This window comes from Drosophila elegans, unplaced genomic scaffold, assembly GCF_018152505.1.
Source record: "Drosophila elegans isolate 14027-0461.03 unplaced genomic scaffold, ASM1815250v1 contig_520, whole genome shotgun sequence".
In the NCBI taxonomy this organism is placed as follows: Eukaryota; Metazoa; Arthropoda; class Insecta; order Diptera; family Drosophilidae; genus Drosophila; species Drosophila elegans.
Genome location: NW_024545903.1, coordinates 4,656,723 through 4,676,727, shown reverse-complemented (window position 1 = coordinate 4,676,727; position 20,005 = coordinate 4,656,723). Strand labels below are relative to the sequence as shown.

At 39.6% G+C, this 20,005-nt stretch overlaps 3 protein-coding genes across 4 annotated transcripts; 1 reads left to right on the top strand and 2 right to left on the bottom strand.

The window, feature by feature from the left end:
* Positions 1-45: 45 nt before the first annotated feature.
* Positions 46-360, bottom strand: LOC108145515 (daisho2). The gene is made up of 2 exons (XM_017270987.2): positions 239-360; positions 46-176 (listed from the first exon to the last, which is right to left on the bottom strand). Exons 1-2 carry the CDS (start codon positions 303-305, stop codon positions 103-105), a joined length of 141 nt encoding a protein of 46 aa, XP_017126476.1. The 5' UTR covers positions 306-360; the 3' UTR covers positions 46-102.
* Positions 361-1,920: 1,560 nt separating this feature from the next.
* LOC108145517 (daisho1) lies at positions 1,921-2,286 on the top strand. Its single transcript, XM_017270988.2, has 2 exons — positions 1,921-2,082; positions 2,162-2,286. Exons 1-2 carry the CDS (start codon positions 2,007-2,009, stop codon positions 2,212-2,214), a joined length of 129 nt encoding a protein of 42 aa, XP_017126477.1. The 5' UTR covers positions 1,921-2,006; the 3' UTR covers positions 2,215-2,286.
* Positions 2,287-5,064: 2,778 nt separating this feature from the next.
* On the bottom strand, positions 5,065-8,811 carry LOC108145393 (carbonic anhydrase 1). 2 transcript variants are annotated; one of them, XM_017270790.2, is made up of 2 exons: positions 8,658-8,811; positions 5,065-6,291 (listed from the first exon to the last, which is right to left on the bottom strand). In XM_017270790.2, the coding sequence occupies exon 2, from the start codon at positions 6,165-6,167 to the stop codon at positions 5,283-5,285; it is 885 nt and encodes a 294-aa protein (XP_017126279.1). In that variant the 5' UTR covers positions 6,168-6,291; positions 8,658-8,811; the 3' UTR covers positions 5,065-5,282. The 2 variants fall into 2 exon arrangements, with proteins under 2 accessions (XP_017126279.1, XP_017126280.1); XM_017270791.2 differs by having other exon boundaries at positions 5,065-6,195.
* Positions 8,812-20,005: the final 11,194 nt, after the last annotated feature.

Here is a 20,005-nt window from a genome sequence, read left to right as displayed (position 1 = left end):
AGAGCGCCTATTTTAAAATTTTAAGTACAACACAATATAGTCTGATTTAAATTTTTAAATAATTTTTATTTGTTGAATCATTTTGTTGGGGTTTTAATCTATTTAGTTTTTGCGAATGTACTGAGAGCGATCCGTTTGAATCAGTGTGTGTCCGCCAGCATTCAAGACTTGGGTGGCTGTATAAAAAAATAACTGATAAGTGAAATGCGTTTTATAAGACTGCTGTTTTTAAACTCACCAGCCTCTGCCGTCGTCAGAGCCGCAATCAGCGCAAAGAAAAAGCCGCAGATCTTCAGACAGTTCATGTTTACAGAGTGAATTCAAGTTCTACTTTGACAATCGATCTTGCGAGAGTCTGGCTTTTATAGCTTGATCCGATGCAGTGAGCGCTGATTGGGGGCTTGGAAATCCGGAATTTCCATTGGGCATCAAAATACCCCAGGGTCACAATTGGGAATTGAACGCGATCTGAGCTGATAATGCGCGTGCAGCTGATATGCGGCTATACTTTATTTGTTCCTCCATGATAATAAAGATTTTAAAGGGGTAAATTGATTATTTTTTTGATTGATTTTGTAATTTTTACCCCTTAGTACAAATGTATTAAAATGATTATAAATATATGATTAAGAGTTGCACCCTCCGTTAAAGCAAGGCTACCATTTTTTTTAACAACACTTAAGCAAATACAAACAAATTAATAGTAAACATATATATTAAACCACATTTGCAATGAAAGCTTGAATAAACAATTAAAAAAGTTAAAATGTTTGTTACGCTTTTACAAATTTTAAATTTAAAAAATACTTTAAATTCAAAAATTGTAACAAAATAAAATTATACGTTTTGATTAGCTCTGAACATACGAACGCGATCTGAAATGGAGGCAATGCACTTCCTTATCTGAGACAAGTTCGTAATCGAAATCATAAATGCATTAATATAATCAAATAATTTGAAGAAGGGCATTTAAAAACAAATAATATTATCTTGTTATTCACTGTAAAATTTTTTCCTAAAATAAAATTGTTTCCTTAAAAATAGGTGTGGACCCCTGACGGGGATTAACTCTTAACCATAAAAAACCGAAAGTTTAGTTGTAATAAGAGTGCCTTGAAAATAAATTACATACATTACTAATTCAATACTTAATAACATAACCCTTATACTTTTAGTTTCATTTCTATACCGAAGAGTCTAAAACTTTAGCCTAACGCCTTATTTTTAAGCCACATAAGTTTTATTTCGATACTTTCGTGGTAATAGTTTAATAATTAACATATTAAGAAATTGTTCATGCCCATTAGTGTAAAATTCATGTAACAATCATTTAGTTTCTACGATAATTTTGTTTGTGTATAAATATCAAATTTTCTAAAATTTGAGGTTTTATTTTTAAATTTTGCCAAAATTTTCCTTTATAATTTCTACCAATCGGTCACCAAAGCGTTTATAAATTTAAGCAAAAACAAAGTGGTTAAAACGTTTTTTATTATCTTTTATGTATTTTTTTTATACCAAGAACCTAATATAATTTCGACTTATTTTCATTGGGAAACCATTAACTGCCATTTTTTCCAGAGAAACTACAATAAAAGGGTATTGTAAACACACAAAACTGGATTGCATATTGCGCTGTTTGCGCGCAGTTCCAGTTATTCTGATAGTCGTTCGTCTACGTGTGCTCGTATGCGAATGTCAATAACCAGCGCTAATTGAATTGCGTAGAAAACCCAGACAGGTTCTCGCTTCACATGAATCGCCAACATCATCGCCGTGCATCAACAACAACAATCGAATCTCGGATTGACGAGTGAAAAGATTAAGCCGATCTTTTAACCTGTGCAATCCCCCAGGTTGGAATTGCCCAGATCGCTGACTGAAAGTTCTGCTATAAAAGAGCTCCCGGTCTGCAGTGGGGCATCAGTTACTCAGTTGTACACCAAAGCCAACCAGCAAACCAACAAACCACCAAACCACCAAACCACCAAACCACCCAAATCAACATGAAGTTCTTCCAAGCCGCTGCCCTCCTTCTGGCCATGTTCGCTGCCCTCGCCAATGCTGAGCCCGTTCCCCAACGTAAGTTTACATTTGTAAATGTAAAATTAACTCAAAATTAAATATAATTAAATATAATAAAAAATAATTAATATTGCAGCCGGAACCGTGCTCATCCAGACCGACAACACCCAGTACATCCGCACCGGTTAGGACTTGGGAATGACTTCGAATTGCTTAGCTATCCTATTTTGATTTTCAAATAAACAAAATTAAATAAACAAATTTGCTGTTGTTATTCAATTTGTTTTAAAATTACTTTTCCTTAAAACGGAAAATGTAATGATGAGTAAAAGTGGTTAAAAGACTTAAATAACCATGTTCTTAAAGCAAACAAGTTTGGGGTTTTTGAATAAGCATAACGTCCACTAAAGATTTCCGAAATCATAAATATTAAAAAGGGGTTTATTGATCTCACAGAAAGTGTAGAGTAGATTATTTATAAGAAGCAGTTCCAAGAAAACAACAACATTTTGAATTGTTATAACTAAGAGTAAAAATTATACAAGGCGTGATTTAAATACTCTAACAACTTTGCTATCCAATCATAAAATTTGTGTGATGTTTTAAGTATTTAATACTTAAAGGTTAAAATAAACATGATTATCTCAATATATATACATTTCTTATATAAAATAAGCTTAAACACAATCGAACCGATCGTTCTTTTAGAAGCTATCTGTATTTTTGCGTTGCAAGCTTCTAGCTAAAATTTTGAAACTCTTTGCTAGGGAATAAAACCTGAATTCGTTGAGTGTAAAAGTGATAAAGCTAACCTTTATAAACAAAATGTTGATTTAATATATTCAACGGAACACTTGTTGATTGATTTGTAGGAACGTGCAAATTAATTTTAATAAAAAACAAATATTCAATAAGCAATGCACTCCTAAACGTTGCTTTCAGTACAAATATTAATCAATTAAAGCTTGATTATTTGTATATAAAGTCAGCCAATTTGGTGAAATTAATGCCTGACTGCTGATGTTTTTAGTGCTGCTACCTGTTTGATAGAAAATTGTAGTAAGTTCGAGCTCATCGCCCCGTTCAAGACTATCAATTAAATCTCAATAAATAGTCAACAAGCAGTACACTTGTAAGCTTTGCTGAACTGATAGCAATTATTTAACAATCAAATAAATATGAAATTTGTTTGTTTGTGATTCAAAATTAATTGTACAGTTCTATTATTTATTTTTAAAAATTTTTTTAATTTCAGCCCAATTTAGTCAAATAATTGCCTTTCACTTGGTCTTACGGCCTGACCTCTGACGTTTTTAGTGCTTCAACCTGATTGATAGCAAATTCACACACTTCGTCAAAGTCTGAGTGCATATATGTAGTATGCGTATACCTTAAACTTGTTATTCGCATCTAAATGAAAATTGTTTGGAGCTTGTTTTAATTGTTTGACTTGCAAACTGCTGACGGCTAAGCGGCAAAGATGGGTTGAGCTGGTTGAGTTGGATGAATGGTTGTATTGCCATTTGGACTGGAACTGTGGCCACTCGAAACCAACAGCCATATTTATATGCATGCAAACGAGACGGGGCACAACTTGAAACAATTTCACCAAGCGAAAACTATTCGGTTGTCCTGTTTGAGGCTCAGTTTCTGTTTTCGGCTACTCTCCTTCTGCTCCTTTGCTCGCAGATTGTTATACTTTCTGCCGAGCCCACCGCCCACTCCCACTATATGGTTCGTTACATTACATCAACAATTATTTTAAACTTTCGCCGCAAATATTTCCTACGCTGGTTTCTCGGCTGAAATAAATCGTAATAGGAGTTGCCAGTTCAGAATGTCTGCCGGCGACAAGGTGGGGCGATGGAAAATAAATATATATTCTTAGCCGCCTGGACCTGGCCAACTCTAAAGCTAATCCTTTTGATATTCGTGCGAAGGAGTGCCGTAGCCAGGAACAATTTACGCCACCGCTTTTGAAGTAGCCAACTATGCAGCCCTTCCGTTGCCTCCTTTTGCGGTGGATGTGGGTGCAGGTGATGGTGATGGTGATGGTGATGCTGAAGTTGATGGTGCTGGGCAAGTCAATAAGCGAATTCTGGGCTTCCCGCTACAACTCCCCCCGGCCCGGAATTTAACGTTTTGCTCCTGGCCTGAAACGTCGGTTCCGGTTGCTTGCCGGCTTCCCATTTCAAAGCGATTTTCAGCGAAACTTTTTAGCCAATCAGCATTCGATTCCCATTCTGGCCAGCGGGCGTTTATTGAAAATTAATTTCGACAATTTTCGCAACTGTTTTAGCATTTGCAGGCAGGCAGCGAGGCATTCTCCGATTTATCCCTCTGACCGAACGAAATGAACAAATTCCCCAGGCCAGCAGCTCGTGCATTCTCCGCTTTGGACTTTGACTATTTGCCTGGCTGCACCTGCAGGCAGTCGGTCAAAGAGGCAAATAGTTGGCCAGCATCCGGAGTCAAAGCTGATGGACTGCTCATCAGGTGCGAATCACGAACTGAATTGCTCGACTGCTCCTTTGGGAACGAGGACACTCGAGCTCACCGCACATCCATGCAGGAAGCTCCACATTTAAAAGGCACTGATTGGAAATGCAGAGGTTTATTTCCATCACGTCTACTTTTATCGTCAATCTCTGTAACGATTCTAAGATTTTCACCAAATTCAGCATACTCGATTATAACGAGGGCATTTTTGCACAGGTTGTAGTATATATAATTTTATATTATCAAATGTAAGATACCTTTTAAAATATTTTTTATTAAATCGTTTTCAACGGTTACGCAACTAAAAGTATGCATTATTTTAGTAAGTGCTGACTGAGATTAATTGGCCTCAACAACTGAAAGCTGAAAAAGACCACAACGCACAACAAAAAAAATAAAGTCAATATTACTAAATTTTGTGTTTGAAGCCAGCAGCGCAATAAATCAAGCGCAATTTACTAAAACAACTGCGTTTTTTTGAACCGCCGCTGGCCATTTTCTTTATACTATATTTTATTAAGAAAAACAAAATGTTTTAAAAATTGATGTGGTTACTTTTTTTCGATAAATTTTGCAGATATTTAAGCGATTTATAAAGTATATCCTAAATTTATATGACCTTTTTTCCAAATAGTTTGCTTGATATACAAGCGGCAATTATGCATTTAAAATATCGTGCAATATTGGTTTAATTATATATTGGAATTATTTGTGGATTTATGGCAAAAAATTCCCTGTTTTGGTAATAATAATAATTCTCAGTAATGGAAGAGCACAGTGCGGCTGCCCAGCGGCTGTGGCTCTCGTACATTGCTCCAGATCCGGCTGCCATCCTTTCGCCGCAGGACCTCAAACTGGGCCAGCTGGTGGGAGTTGACCCCAGTGATCTGGGAGTCGATCAGCCAGATGGTGGGCAACACCACCTCTCCGTTGTCGTAGGTACCATGGTAAGTGTAGTGACCTCCGGCGAAAGGTCGAAGCAGTGAGCCCAAGTCGAAAGGCGGCAGTTCAATCGAAGATCCTGGCCGCAGGATCCATTTGAGGTGATCGACGATCTGCGTGAGTGGTTCGTTTTTAAAGGGAGTCAGCACGAATAGGTATGATATTGTCAAATATTCACTGGTTCCCTTTTTCTGGGGACATCGATGCAGTGCCTGCATCTCCAGGCTGAATCTCTCCTGCCCTATGGAATGCTCGGACCGCAAGATGCCCCACTTAAATATTGCCTCCACAAAGTGGTAACTACCGCCCAAATTGGCTCCACTTAGGTGGGGCAACATGTTGGGAGCAGTGTAAGTCCGCAGGATCGCCGTACTTCCATTGTTTTCGAGAACCACCGCCATCGGAAGATCCTCATAGTTTGTCCAACTCAATGGCAACTTCAGCTGCCTCTTGATAACCTCGTTCGCAATGTTAATAGGTGAGGGCTGGCGATCTAGCATCGACTTAAGTCTCATGTTTTCCACCGCTTTGGCCACATTCTGAAAGATAGTGCTTCCCGCTCGAATATTCAGAATAAAAGCCACGGCCATTGTGCAGCTAACCAGCATCATAATTAACGACGAGTCCTCAGCCAGATCCATCAGTAGGCCGAAAAAGTCCATGAACTTTACACAAATGTAGTCAATCTTCGGAATCCGCATTGCTCGACGAGGTACGTTTGGTCAGATACTGAATGGCAGTTGTTAGTTAACAGAAAATGTCAATCAAGGAACATTAATTGGTATTTTGGTAAGAAGCTGTCGAGTTCAGGTAGCTTAGACTGTTCTGTTTTGCAATTGTTAAAATTAATATTTTTAAAGACCATGAAAAGAAGAACAAATTAAAAACAACATTAAAGTAATGAATAACAAGAATAGATAAATTTTAAGACGAAATTAGTTTTTAACACACTGTAAAAAAATGTTATTTTAATTCAGTGTTTGAACAAATTAAAACTTTTGCAAATTATTAAATTAATTTTTTTGAATGTGCTATTGCTGAAGATTTATTTGTTTTTTTTTTTGTCTGCCTAATACTAAATATTAACAAATTTAAAAATCCCCCATAAAAGTAAATTTCAGACAAGTATTTAAAAGGTTAGAAATCCTTTGTATAAAATATGTCTTAATTAAAAAAAAAGCTCTAGTTTGTCCATGAATATAACAGCAGACTAGACTAGTAACTTTACTTAGAGTGTTAAAAGGCCCAATGATCCAAGAAGCAGCCTTTTTGCACTTTAAGCACTCCATTGACGAGTGGCCAGCACCAAAGGGATCATTGGAAATCAGCTGCAAGTGGCATTTAACCAATGCTTAGTTTACCCTTTCAATTAACCAGCTAATCGCTCGGTTCAGTAATCAACTAATTACCCAACAAGCCGGAATAACGCTAGGGCCCGTCACTTTGAGAAATGAATATTGGGCCTAAGCATAATGTAATCAAGACTTGGAGTGCAAGGCGAGTCAGGTGCAAGTGCTCGGGTATTGGACAAACTAACCGAGAGGCTTGCAAATGATGGCCGGCCACTCGAAGTGGGTCGAATTATTAATTTGCAGATGGCCAACAAAACGGATAGGAGGATAGGTCAGTTACACATCTGACGGGCCCATTTTACGACTATGTGCGTCCAAAGTTTGGTTGCTCCGAAGTGGGCCATTTGGGGCACATGAAATTGCGACCCCCACAGGCCATGAATGTGGCATCCCATTGTTTGGGCCACGCTGGGCTGGATGCTATATGCTGGATGCACTGGAAGCGCTGAGCCATAAAGCAGATAGGCCCAGGACAAGGCCAGGGGACAACGACAACGACAACGATGTCGGTTTATGTGCCAGGCTTTGTGCCAGGACACACAAACACACACACACACACACACACAGGAGCACGGGCTGGCAAACTCGAATAAATACCTAGCAAACACAGGACTCCTCGGTGGCGTGGCGGCGGGGCATCCTGCATCCTGACTGCCAAAGTTCTCGGCGCGTGCTTCATAAAATAGTCATAATGCATGTTTTTATGAAATATGAAGTGGCCGAAAAGTTGCTGCCCAAGCACAAGCCACCGAAACCCACCGTAACCCAAAAACCTCGCCACCTCTGGCGTCTGCTGGCCTATTCGGTGCATAAGCCAAAACCAAAATGTAAATATTTTGCCATGTAATTATTTGTATACAGGACTCGAATCTCCATTTTATGTGTGTGTGCGCTTATGCAGGGTCTTAAATGTATTAGTGGGGCCATTAAAAGTTGCCAAGTCGCCTGGGAAAGCCAACCGAAGCAGTGAAATTGCATTGGGATTTCGGTCTCGGCTTTGGCTTTGGATTTCATAAAATAATCATTTATTGCCGGCAGCATCGTTTGCTGGAAGGATTTAAGATTGCTACAAAATCACAGACAGGTTATGCAGCTATATATGCGACGAGCAGCTTAGAACTAATCGGGACCATTTTAAAGCGGACATTCTTTATATGGTCTGAAATGGTGCCTTTAACAATATACCAGAATCAATGTACCCCTTTGTTATACAAGAAATGGGCATTAAAATAGCTAAATACCATTGGCTCGAACCTTAAATATTTTCGTACTCCTACATTTTCCCCTATTGCCGCTTTTCTAATACCGGCCAAAATGTCGTATTTTCGTTTGATGTACATAGCTACAGGTAAAGTTCTTTACAAAGAGGGCAGGATAGCGACCTTTTGCGATTGACAGGCTTATGGGTTTACGCTCAGCTGAAACGGTTTTACGGTGAGCTGGGGCTGGGGCTGAGGCTGTGGCTACTGTCAATATTAACTGCTGCCCAGTAATTAAATTGCGACCATGGCAGGCACACAAAAACGGTCGGAAATTATTGCCCCATGGTGCAGGTTTCGTTTATGGCCAACACACCACCCAAAAGCTTGTCATCGGCACTCGAGCCGAAAATGGAGCCTGGAATTGCTGCTGTTCAGTTCGCTCTGGCGATAACTTTTGACACGGCAATACACAAATATCGCTGCAACGAGGTGAGTTGACATAAGTAGGAACATAATAACGAATTTATTGGGCCACTTATTTGCACTCTCCTGGGTAAAAATATATTGGGGCAACTTTTATCGCTGCCGTAGCGAAACTTTACCGGTTGAAAGCAGGGCTAGTAAGTTGGGAACTTACTTTCTTTTTCCACTCAGCGCTGCTCGAACAGAATTAGCAAATCAACGTGATGTAGTTGGGGGGTCTCCGTCCAGGTATTTTGACTTTTAAGTACAAAACAATTCAAACGAAAAATTAGGAAAGTTTGTGTTTGACAGAATTTTCCTGGCTACTACGGGAATTTATTTTGCCGTGCGTGTGCGGTCACACTAAAACCAGGGTTGTCAACTCTTTGGGTCACAGAAAACCTAAAATCTAGCCTTGTAAAAAATCTAGAAATAGCCAGCAAATTTTGTATGGTAACCCAAAAAATCGATACATGGATATTTTTTTTCGTCAAGTATTTTTGAGAATTTAAAAAGGTTGTTAAAAAATGTATTCATTTTTACCCGATGGCACTTTATAATTTTGGCAGCAAGGCTATAAAGATTTAGCGCAAAAAAGAAACTAAAAGTTTTTTTTTTAGTTCTATAAAAAGTGTTTCAATTTTATTTAGAGTGTAAAATTTGGGACAAAGTCCTTGGTCTTAAACTTCTTGTCTCATTTCGCTTCTAATGAAATTGGCCTTGCTGCGAGGCTGTCGGAGTAGCGAATGCTATCCAATTTCTGCAGCAAAGAGTTATTAATTCCAAATTCTGCTAGCCATTTCCACCCGCGTCCACGCTCTCAATGAAATTGCTTGTTTACTTGGAATTATGCAAATTTCAGTGCAATCACAGAAGTGACGAGGCCAAATGACAAACACGAAGGCAGCTCCACCTCCTCATCGTCCCCCTTTCTGGCCAGTTGCATTTCGTCTCTAAGCCCGACCCTGTGACTAAAATCCCCTTAAGTGCTTGCTTTGGTTGGAAATTGAAAAGAAATTATTATAACTTGTATTTGCATTTCGCTGGCTGGACTTCACCGGAGATCTGCAGAAAGATGAGAAAGCGATGGGTTCGACCGCTTCGGGCGCAGTTGATGCCAAAACTTTTCGGGTTTTTCGGGCAACAAAAATCGGGGCATCGGACCGAAACGGGAAATGTATGCAGTGTACGTGCAGTCGGGAGCGGAATTTATTCCCCTTCTGCCCATTTGATAACTGCGATGGATCTGCGTCGTCCTTTCACAGGACTTGTTATTAAAAAACTTTCGCCGAGTGCGTCGCATGTTTGGTTCTACTTCTACAGCTTCTACTCGGCTATTTTCCATCTTATTTTTCCTTCCTCGTCGGCGAAAGTTAAAGTTCAAAATTAAAAGGATTAGCACGGGGCGGGGCAACACGGGGTTAAGAACAACTTTGTACTCTATTTAATGCTAAGGTTATTTTTTCAGCACGCAAATTTTGGGCAGGAAGCTAAGTTTTTTGATTGCAAACTTTCGATGTGACTGCATTTCTTTCGAAATGAAGAGGCTGTGCGAACTTGTGGAGAGCCCGAGCCCAACCATGCGCGGATTCAACGGTGAAATGAAAAACCGCCCAACTTGGTGTACTAAAAAAATTTGATCTGAAAACCCCCCTCGATCCGACACTGGGCCCAGCCCAAGCAATTTTTTGCACCTTAAGTGGATCTGGGATTGTTCTGCCTGCTGCCGAATGAAATCTAATTCAATTTCTAATAATACCCGAAGGAGAGTGGGACATAACTTTCGCAAGACTTGCTTTTGTGTTGCTAAAAACTTTTTGCACCCTACGCTTTACTGCACTCCATATGTGTGTGTTTTCATTCGGGTTTCGAAATTGAAAAGCAAAACTTGGCCTGCATTTGAGCCAATGGAAACTGCATTTGTATACAATACATTCGAGCTGTCCAAAGTTCAGGGTCCTTTTCAGAGTGTGTGTGTGTGTGTGTGTGTGTGTTTGTCGCATCAAACTGTCAACACTTTGGCTTTGACTCGAGCTCCGGGATCGAGAGCTTCCTTTACCGCTCCCCCAACCTTTTGTTGTTGCTTATCGGAGCGCAAAAGTTTGCGTTGGAAGCTGGCAAAGTTTGAAGAACTTTTTCTCCTCCACCAGCAGTAGCAGCAAAAACTATTAAAAATGTATCGACTCATTGGAGCTATGGCTATTTTTTAAACCAAGCTTATCGAATTACACGTTCGACATGGGACTAAAAAGGCGGCTAAGTGATAACCGTGTTTAGCCAACTTGAGCGTTTCATGTGTCTGTGTTTTGTGACTTGTCAAAGGGGAAACAAGAGAAAAATAGCAAGCAATGCACTTTAAGGAAATATCTTGTGCTAAAATTTCAGGTTTTTGATTTAGAAAATTCGGCTAGGTCCATGCTGACTCACACTGGCACTAGAAAAAATACAGCATTCAAAGCAAACAAATCGTATACTTCATTTTATTACCATTAATCGGAAACATTTAATTTTTGGAAATGATTTTAACGAAATATAAAATCGTATTTCTTAAAAGACCTGATCTCAAATGTCAAAATCTTAAATAGAATGCGTCATGAGGCCTTCATAAAGTAAAGATTAAATTTATCTTCCCCTATAAAAACGCATTTTCAGTTTATTTAAATATATCTTAGTGTTTTGAAGCTATAAACAAATTTATATTTTCCAAAGGCTGTATTAATCTAAGGTCAAGAGGAGTCTCATTTTTTTTGCTGTGCAAGAATGACTGCAAATCAATGACAAAATGGAGAGGTGCAAGTGCCGGGCACAAAGCGATTTGCTTGCCAACTTACTGAGCCGTCCTCCAGAAGGCAGTTATGCCAGGACACGGCTCCTGCAGTTTGTCGATGAGTCCTCCCAGAGAACTGGCTGGAGCACCAGGAGTGGCAGGGATCTGGGCACGGGGAGGAGGAACTGGCCATGTCAATGGACGAAAAGTGTCCCTGTCCCTGTCCCTGCTACGTGACTGACATTAAGTATTGTCAGGGCCCTTTCTCCCCCGTTCCGCTCTCAATTCTTTTTTTCATCTATTCGCTAGCCACGTTTATTACTCTTGCAAAAATCATGCAAATGTCCTGGCCAAAGGATGCCAGGCCGAGCTTATGGTCGATTTCCAGCAAAGCAAAGTGTCCTCTAATGGTAATGGGTTCTAAATGCGCCTTTCAACCTTGCAAGCTGTTGGATCCTCGGATCTCTGGACTCTCGCCATTCGGGAAGTGCCATGGCGAAAATAATGTGTCAAAACATAAAAGGGGGTCCAAAGAGACACTCAACTTGAGTGCCGCAGTGGTAACTGCCGAATCTCAAAAGTAAAGTCTGAAAAGATTCGAAAAGTGTCTGGTACAGTTGAAATTTTAAGTTATCCTTAAGGTCACATTTGGAACTGTTGAAGGGAAAATAGGGAAATAGGCTAGCATTTTCACAAAGTATCTGGATTAAGTTTTAAATATTTGTAAATATTTAAGTTACTTAAAGTCGTTAAAGTATTGAACCATTTTTCCCATGCCTTTTTCTTTAGCAAACCACTTTGCCAGCATAGAATGATTAAAAATCTGTTGGCCATAAACTCATTGAATATTTTAAGTTTGCAGAATCGCCTCTCCTTAAATCTGCGCCAATCAATTCGCTATCTTGGCCTTTCCCACTTCCATATTTCCATTTCCAAGCCCAGCACATCTTCATTTACATTTTATTCTGCAATTCTCTCATTTTTTCTAGTGCACTATTCTTTCCTAGAGCAGACTCTGCGCGATTTTCAATGAGGAAAACAAATAATTTTCCTGCTTTCATTTGCAGCATTTTCTCTGGAGCTGATGCTTTGCCGTTCGCTTTCCAATTGCCCTTGGCGGTGGCGGTGCACGGTGGAGATAATCGTCCAATTTGATATTACTTTATAATTCTATTAGTTTTGTTAGATAAGACCCATTATTCGTAGACTAAAAGGGTATATTGTGATCGTTAAAAAGTATGTAACAGGGTGATGGAAGCATTTATGGCCGTTTTAGGTATATATTCTTGATCAGAATCAGTAGCCGAGTCGATATAGCCATGTCTGTCTGTTTAACCGTCTGTCCGACTTGTCCGTCTGTATGAACGTCGAGAACGTCGGAAACTAAAAAAGCTAATGATTTGGCCTGCAGATCCTAGTTTTTCCTAAGCAGCGAAAGTTTTTTTTCAAAATGGCCACACTAACATCCACAAATAAGAGATTTATTTTAGATAATTTGATTCTCAAATTTAGAACAAACTGCATCCAGCTCAAAAGCCATTTAAACTAGTTTTTCGCAAATGAGTGCTGTAGAGCACTCAAATTGAAAACCAAGTTCTTGATAGAGAACTTGCGATAGAAAACTTAAACTCACAAAATAGGAGCAGCTGTTTTGTTTCATGTCTTTTTAATTATATTAAAGGGCTATGATTGCGAGTTTTTAAACCAAAATAGTCCCTGTGGATCCGCGTGTGGTTTGATTTTCTAGTTTGACAGAAACTAATTAATCGGGAACCGAGTACAAATTTCCCCCACTGTGCGATGGTTGTGACATTCAGTTCCACTGCGGTGGATCCACCGTGGAGTGCTTTTGCCGTGGACGCCAGCACCAAACGCTCGAAGCTCTTGCTGCTGGTGGCATTAATATGCAAAGTATGATATGCTGTTGAGCTGCGATTTGTTGCACTCGATTGGGCGAACTTAAATTTACATGCAAATATTGAAACGCAAGCCACGTGCCACACAGCGGTGAGGGGGAGGGGGAAAGGGGGAGGGGGAAAGGGTAAGGGTAAGGGTTAAGGGCAACGGAGAGGACAAACATTTGCAGTTCATTAATGTTGTGCTAGCAAGTGTCATTGAAATTGGATTTGTCAAATCTAATCGCATTATTATTTGAGCATCGTCAGAGCTACTTGTGGCGCATTTCGTCTGCTGAAGCAGCTGAAAACTTCAGTTTACACTCGACTATCCCGCATATATGCGGTTCTGTGCACTCAGCAGAATAAGGCTATCGTTGAGTAGTAAATACGATGTTTTACTTTAATAAGGGAATGCATCTTTGGCATCTTTGATTTGATTGTAAATTGTCTATCAGTGGAACAATAATTTGATCGCTTAGCCTAAAAATAATGTTTAAATCCTTGAAGTCAAACAGAAAAATAAACAAAAACCAACGCCAATTATCAAGAATGGCTACTTTGTACGGCAACATTATAGACACCTGCTACTTTGTGTGTTTTGCCATAAAGTCGCGTGATAGGTTTAACTATTATTAAATCCGGCAATTGAATTTTCACAGACACAAACTAAAAATAAATTTAAAAAGAAAGTGGTTTAAAAATGTAAGGAATGCATCTCTTTTTTCATATTTATTTTAGTTAAAGGTGTTTTATTGTGAAAACCAGAAAACGTTGTTTCTGAGTGTGGAGCACTCGCATTGCATTTCAATTAGAGGGGCACGTGTGTGGCCCTCCTCGTGGCCCGCATTTGACATTGTCCCCGGCCAAGAAGTCACCTGGCTGTGGAGCGCGTGCCTGGCCAAGTTAAGCGGCACACGACCTGCGGGCAGTGCAACAATTGTTACCTGTTGCCGGTACACGTGTGCCTTAATCCGCTTCAAGGCGGAAGGCGGGAAAGGTGATGGTGTTAAAGAGGTAACGTGCTGGTTTTTTTTCCACCCTTCCTCCCTTCCTTCCTCCCTTCCTTCCAGTGACTTAATCCGAGGTGCGAAAATGCAATGAACTCGGAAAATATGCTCGGCATCAATGGATACTCATTCAAATGCCAGGCATATGCCGCTTAGTCCTGGATTTGCATGAGTTAAAAAGCATTTCAATATGCCTGCTGAAAGTTATTTCCTATATTGAAATACATAAGGAGGCATGCGAGGCATTCGGACGGCTGAAATCGCACTGGCTTTAAGGTGGGTCCTTGAGGAAGGAGTTGAAGCAAATAATCAGGTAGCTAGGATACACAGGATGCGCGTTGTTTCAAGGCAAACAACCGCACGCAGGCACACAATTGGCCTTGGACTTTACTGCACTTAACTGGCCAAAGTCCGGATAAGTCCTGAGGCCCTAATGTGTTCCTCATGGCCTATTGAACGCACGGCTAATAGGATTGCCGAAACCTGGATCCTGAACCCGATTCATGAATGGACGGACGAGAGGAAGTTGTCTAATCTGTGAGCGCTCGCCTTACGCTTTTGCAGCTTACACTCGCATTTGCATTTGCATCTGAATGCAGTTTTAATTATACAATACCTCCTACGGCAGGGTCCTGTATCAGCAACCTGTCCCTGTCTATGTCCTTGTCCGTGTCCGTGTGCCTTGATTGTATATGTGTTTGTGTTTGTGGGTGGCCGCCCCGTTCGTTATCCTTATGTTTTATGCATGCGGCAACTGCGCGTTAACCGTTGCCGGTGCAGTTACCGGTTCTTAGAGTCGGCAGTTCGCCCGCTCTTGTTATCCCGCTGACCTGCTTCCGCTTGTCCAGTGTCCAGTGTCCTGTGTCCTGAGTCCTGAGTCCTTTGTCCTCTGTCCCGATTGCCCTTGCAAATGCATGCAAATTTAAACAGTGATTTCTGGCCATTCAATTGACATACAATTTTCCATTCCCTGCCAGGGCCAGCCAAACCAACCACCAGTGATGGCCAGAGCCTTTCTAGGTTTATGTGTCACGATAAGCTTCTTGGTACTTCTTATCTGAGGTCCAATGCCTCATAGGTGACCTGAATGAAATTGTTAATTAATATTTCGCCTACAATTTACTTGTTGGCTTCTAATATTTATTTTCTAAAGCATTTAATAGCTGACTTAATATAGCGATAAGTGCAAAACCAGTGCATTTGCCCCTCGGACATTTTAACACCTTTGTTGAAATTCCATTTTTAATAAATTTAATTTTGAATTTGCACCATTTTGGCTTATATCCTACCACTTGTGGCTGTTAAACACTTTATTAGGTGTGCTAATGAAAATTATCCGTGAATAATAATAACATAATGATGCATAAATGCTTGCTATTTTCTGCTTTAAGTCCTTTAATATTTTGAATTCTAATACTTTTACCTCATCCGTAAAAGGGAAGGTAATTAATATGATTTAATTATTTGTCCGTCTTAATGGGGTATATTATAATGCATAGACCATGGCACCTCTACCAGGTAAAATAAAACGTTAAGTTTTCCAGCACTTGCATATTCATATATCCTAAGAGGGAGCTGAATATATAACTCCGAGTGGAATTGGAAGCGTTAATCAAACGCTAATGAAAGTAAATCCTCCTTCGAGCGCTCAATTTGTTAACCTGGGGGCGAGGACTGAATCGGGCAAATAGTATTATAAAAATACACAACGGTAAACTTCGCTAATTACATCAGGAGTAGAACGCAGTCGTTGTCGAGCAGTAGAGCGAAAAATAAATTGCACCACCCACAATCACACACACTCACACACTGAAAAGGATGTAGAAGGATTTAGCCGAGTGTGCTGGTGGGTGGTTTTGTTTTGCCGCTGGGGCAGGTGAAAGTTGGCTATAACTCGTTGCCGGGCGCAAGGACATTGCGCACATGCGACGCAAGCAAGGACGTCAGACCGACAAGGACGCTCAGGGTGACGCGACTGTGATATTTTTACCGCCCACGCTCTCCAACGAACTCCAGAGTCCAACCTCGCAAGCTTGCCAAAGAACCAAAAGCTTGAAAACGTACAGGTATTAAAAAAAGCCGGAGTCTTACTTATTTCAAGGACGGTTTTCAGCACGCGTGTTTTAAATGCGGTCTGGACTGCGAGGACTGTTCATAGGAAAATGTGTGCTCCACATCAGGCATTCACTTAATAGACACGTTCAATGGGTCGAAAACGGAATATGGAATACTGTTAGCTTTTCGTATACAGAAAACCAGATTCTTTTACAGATTCACAAATTAGAATTTCAATTCTAGATCAATATTTGTATAGAGTTTCTTTCGAAAATACTGCATAATTTGCAAAGCTAAGAACGGAAAGCCTTGAGAATGAATGGATGGAAATGGGATACATTGAAGAGGAGAAGTAAGGAAGGGAAATTTTTTAGTTGCATTTGCCTTTTCCTGATTAATGATGGTTGCAATGGTTCGAATTTACTGGATGACTCCGGACGGAGCAGTATGTGGCAGGACTTGGGTGTATTGGAGTGTGCACTTAACCCACTGACAGAAGCAAAAGTAAAAACTTTTTCGTTTTGCTCCAATTGCCTGCAGAACTTTAAATGCGTTTTTTTTATCAACTTACCCCGTAAATTCTAAATAAGAGAGCTGTGTTGGTAAACAACATTTTTGGGTATTCCCCACTGGAAATGTAATGGATATAATGAGAGGGATACAGGAAAAATGTAAGCCAAACTTGATTAAAAATCGAAAGCTTAAGATTATTTTTAAAATGTAAAAAAAATTACTACCTTTTCAACTTGGCTACGAGGCCAAATAGGGTTTAGACTCATCATATTTAAACATCAATCACAATTTCATAAAAGAAATAGATCCTTGATAAAGGACTGTGAAAACATTTTAAAAGGTTAACACGTTGTTGATTTATCAAAAATAAATAATTTGTTTAAACCCATTTATATACGATCCAAATTTAAATTACCCATTATGATATTAATCTTAATCATATCTGCAAATTATAAAATAAGTGTAAAACCTATGGACAGGGTACAAATATATTCGACCCCAGGCCAAGTCATTCTTCCTTCCTGTTTTGTATCTTTTTTTTTTTTTGAAAGAGAATTACTTTCACAGTATTTTTCTTTGGCTGTTAATGCTGCGTAAGGATGTTGCCAGCCGAGTTGTTGCTATTGCTCTGTATTCATTATTTATACGCAGGTCCTGGCAGTCAGAGGCTTTTTGCATTGTGTCTGAGCTAATAAAAACGCAGCAGCAGCAGCAGCAGAAGCAGCAGCGAAGTTGTATTTTCTAGTTGAATTGAATGCCTGCGGCTAGCTGTAACGTCGTCTTCAGAGCGCAGGAATGGCTCCTGGCCCCCAGGATTCTTCCTAGTTCTGCTGAGTTTTATTTCCCCTTCTTTTTTTGCCAGCAAAAAGTTTGTCCTCCGGTCAGCAGTGCGTTTTGACCACGACCATGTCTGCATCTTGTGCAGCCAATGAATTGAATTGTTGCTTGTTTTCTGTTTTCTGCATTTTGTTTTTTGCCCTTTGCTTTTGTTTATGCAGGCAGAGCATAAATTTTCTAAGGTTTTAGTTTGCGGAAAATTAATTTTTTTATCTGTGCTCCTGCTTTTGCCGTATTTGCTTTTATTATGTTTTATGTGCTGCACAGCCAGAAAAGAAAGGAAACAGAGGAAAGTGGAGAGAGTGGGACAAAGTTGATCACAAGTAAATTAAAGTTTTGTTTTGTTCGTCTGCCTGTTGGCTTAAATAGCCGGCAAAGTGTTTTCGTTGTCAGCTCAACTGGCCCGGAACGAGTCAAAGGGGAGCACATATAAAAATTTCAAACTCAAAGTAGCAAGCTTGAATAAAGTTGCACAAAGGTAATAAAGTAAATTAAAAAAATCAAAGTCAACTGAAATTTAGGAAACAAATGTGTACAAGGAATCTAAGAAAAAATTGTAATTTCCCTAATGTTATTGAGCTTCTCTCGTTAGTCCTTTGCATAAACTCAAAAGCACTGCAATTAAATTGCAATTGTTCGCGAGTCCCATTTGTCGGGTTAATAAGCAATTATGAGCCATCAATTGGCAGTGGCAAACAAGCCCGACAAGCCTTCCCTACGAGTGGCTCAAAACAAAGAAAATCCGCCGAAATGAACAGTTTAATTGGCTACGTCGAAATCGTGCACTCACCAACGAATCGTGCACTTCTGTTAAACTTTTATACAGCTGTGCTCAAAAATAGAGTTGTATTTTAAAAATTAATCACAAGTTTAGGTCAACCAGAGTGTAATATATTTGTTTAACTTCTGTAAGAAATAGACTAGTGTCCATTAGATATCATCTATGAGATATCAAACGTTGCAAGTTATTCGGAAATTATATCAATAAGATACCCGATCATTCTTTATCATATTTGATAAATCAATATATTACCGAATTGAAACATACCCTTAACACAGAGGAAAGCTCTTTTACTTTTAAATGTGTTTAGATATTTTTCTTATCAAAAGTGTTTGTTTCTCAGAAAACCAAAATGACTACTAGTAGTCTGAACACAGCTGTATGCATAAAGAGGCACTTACACACATGCAACTCCAAAAGCGGCGACAATTGTGAATGGCTTTTGTCGATGGGCCAGGTGCCACAGTGGCGAGGCAACAATCGCTGGTTGGTCCTGGGCAGGAGCCTAATCGGAAATGGCGATTTTCCGGTTCCGTTCTGGGCCATCGTTAACGGGGCCCATTAGGTGCATATGTGCGAATTTTCTAATTAAAATTTTTTGGCAACTCATTTTCCGTTGCTGGAGCAGCAGTGAGCAGGTGCAAATCGCATAATGGTCTGGTTGAGGCGTTAAAGCGAGTGAAAAATCAGTAGTTAACACAAGTTCCTGAGTGCTTTGGCAAATGAAATGATAATTGCATTTGGATTGCTAAGTGCAGACCAGTTAAAGACAGCTTTTTCTAATGATTAACACGCAGTAGGTATTTAAGCTGCGATACCGTAAACAATTATAACTCATAAGGAGGCTTTAAATGCATTCTTAGTATTTGTGTTATTGTTTTTCTTGTATTATTCGCATTAATTTGTATAATTAATTATATTATATATAACATTTAAAGTAAGCCCTAAACAGCTAACTAGCCTCCGGTTTTGACGAATGTTATTGTTAGTACAACAATTTTCAATAAGTTCTATAATAAGCAAATAGAACAAAGCTAATAATGAGTGAATTTAAATGGCCAACTAAACGACATTAACAATGGCCATAATAGCAGCTTCTCAGAAACATCTTATATTACCATCAAACCCATTAGAGCAGCGCTTATGCTAAATGCTTTTAATATGCCATTGGGGACCGAGAGTTTCCCCACAATTACATACATACATGCATTTGGAACCCTTAAACATGTTATTAAGCATATGCGTAGTTTCTTACAGTTAAGTTCTGCCATCGCCGCCCTTGCACCAATTTGGCCCAAAGCGAAAACGCTTTTGAATCAAGTGTGTAGATGGTTTTGTGGCCAGCACACAGACAAAAGGCGGTTTTGAAATTGCAGTAAAATAGGACCTCCTCACTCCATCAAATTCATTATGCAAACGGGTGGGTGTTTGTTTATGCACATGTGTGTGACTGCAGACACACTTAAACATATGCGAACATCTTAGGCTCTCTAATTAATTGTTAATGGGTAATTTGGACGGATTATTAGTGCTGTAACGATTTACAACGACGCCCAAAACACATCTCTCACTTGTGAATTATTGAATGGCAAATGGCATAATCTCATTTAAATTATTCAGCCATGCATATTGCCATCATCTGTTCGGCCGATTTCCCGTATATAA

Excerpts from the sequence above, each read along its gene's own strand:
- LOC108145517 (XM_017270988.2), top strand. The coding sequence starts at position 2,007 with ATGAAGTTCTTCCAAGCCGCTGCCCTCCTTCTGGCCATGTTCGCTGCC. Across the intron at positions 2,083-2,161 it reads TGCTGAGCCCGTTCCCCAAC|CCGGAACCGTGCTCATCCAG; the intron begins GTAAGTTTACAT and ends TTAATATTGCAG.
- LOC108145515 (XM_017270987.2), bottom strand. The coding sequence starts at position 305 with ATGAACTGTCTGAAGATCTGCGGCTTTTTCTTTGCGCTGATTGCGGCT. Across the intron at positions 177-238 it reads TCTGACGACGGCAGAGGCTG|CCACCCAAGTCTTGAATGCT; the intron begins GTGAGTTTAAAA and ends TTTTTTATACAG.
- LOC108145393 (XM_017270790.2), bottom strand. The coding sequence starts at position 6,167 with ATGCGGATTCCGAAGATTGACTACATTTGTGTAAAGTTCATGGACTTT.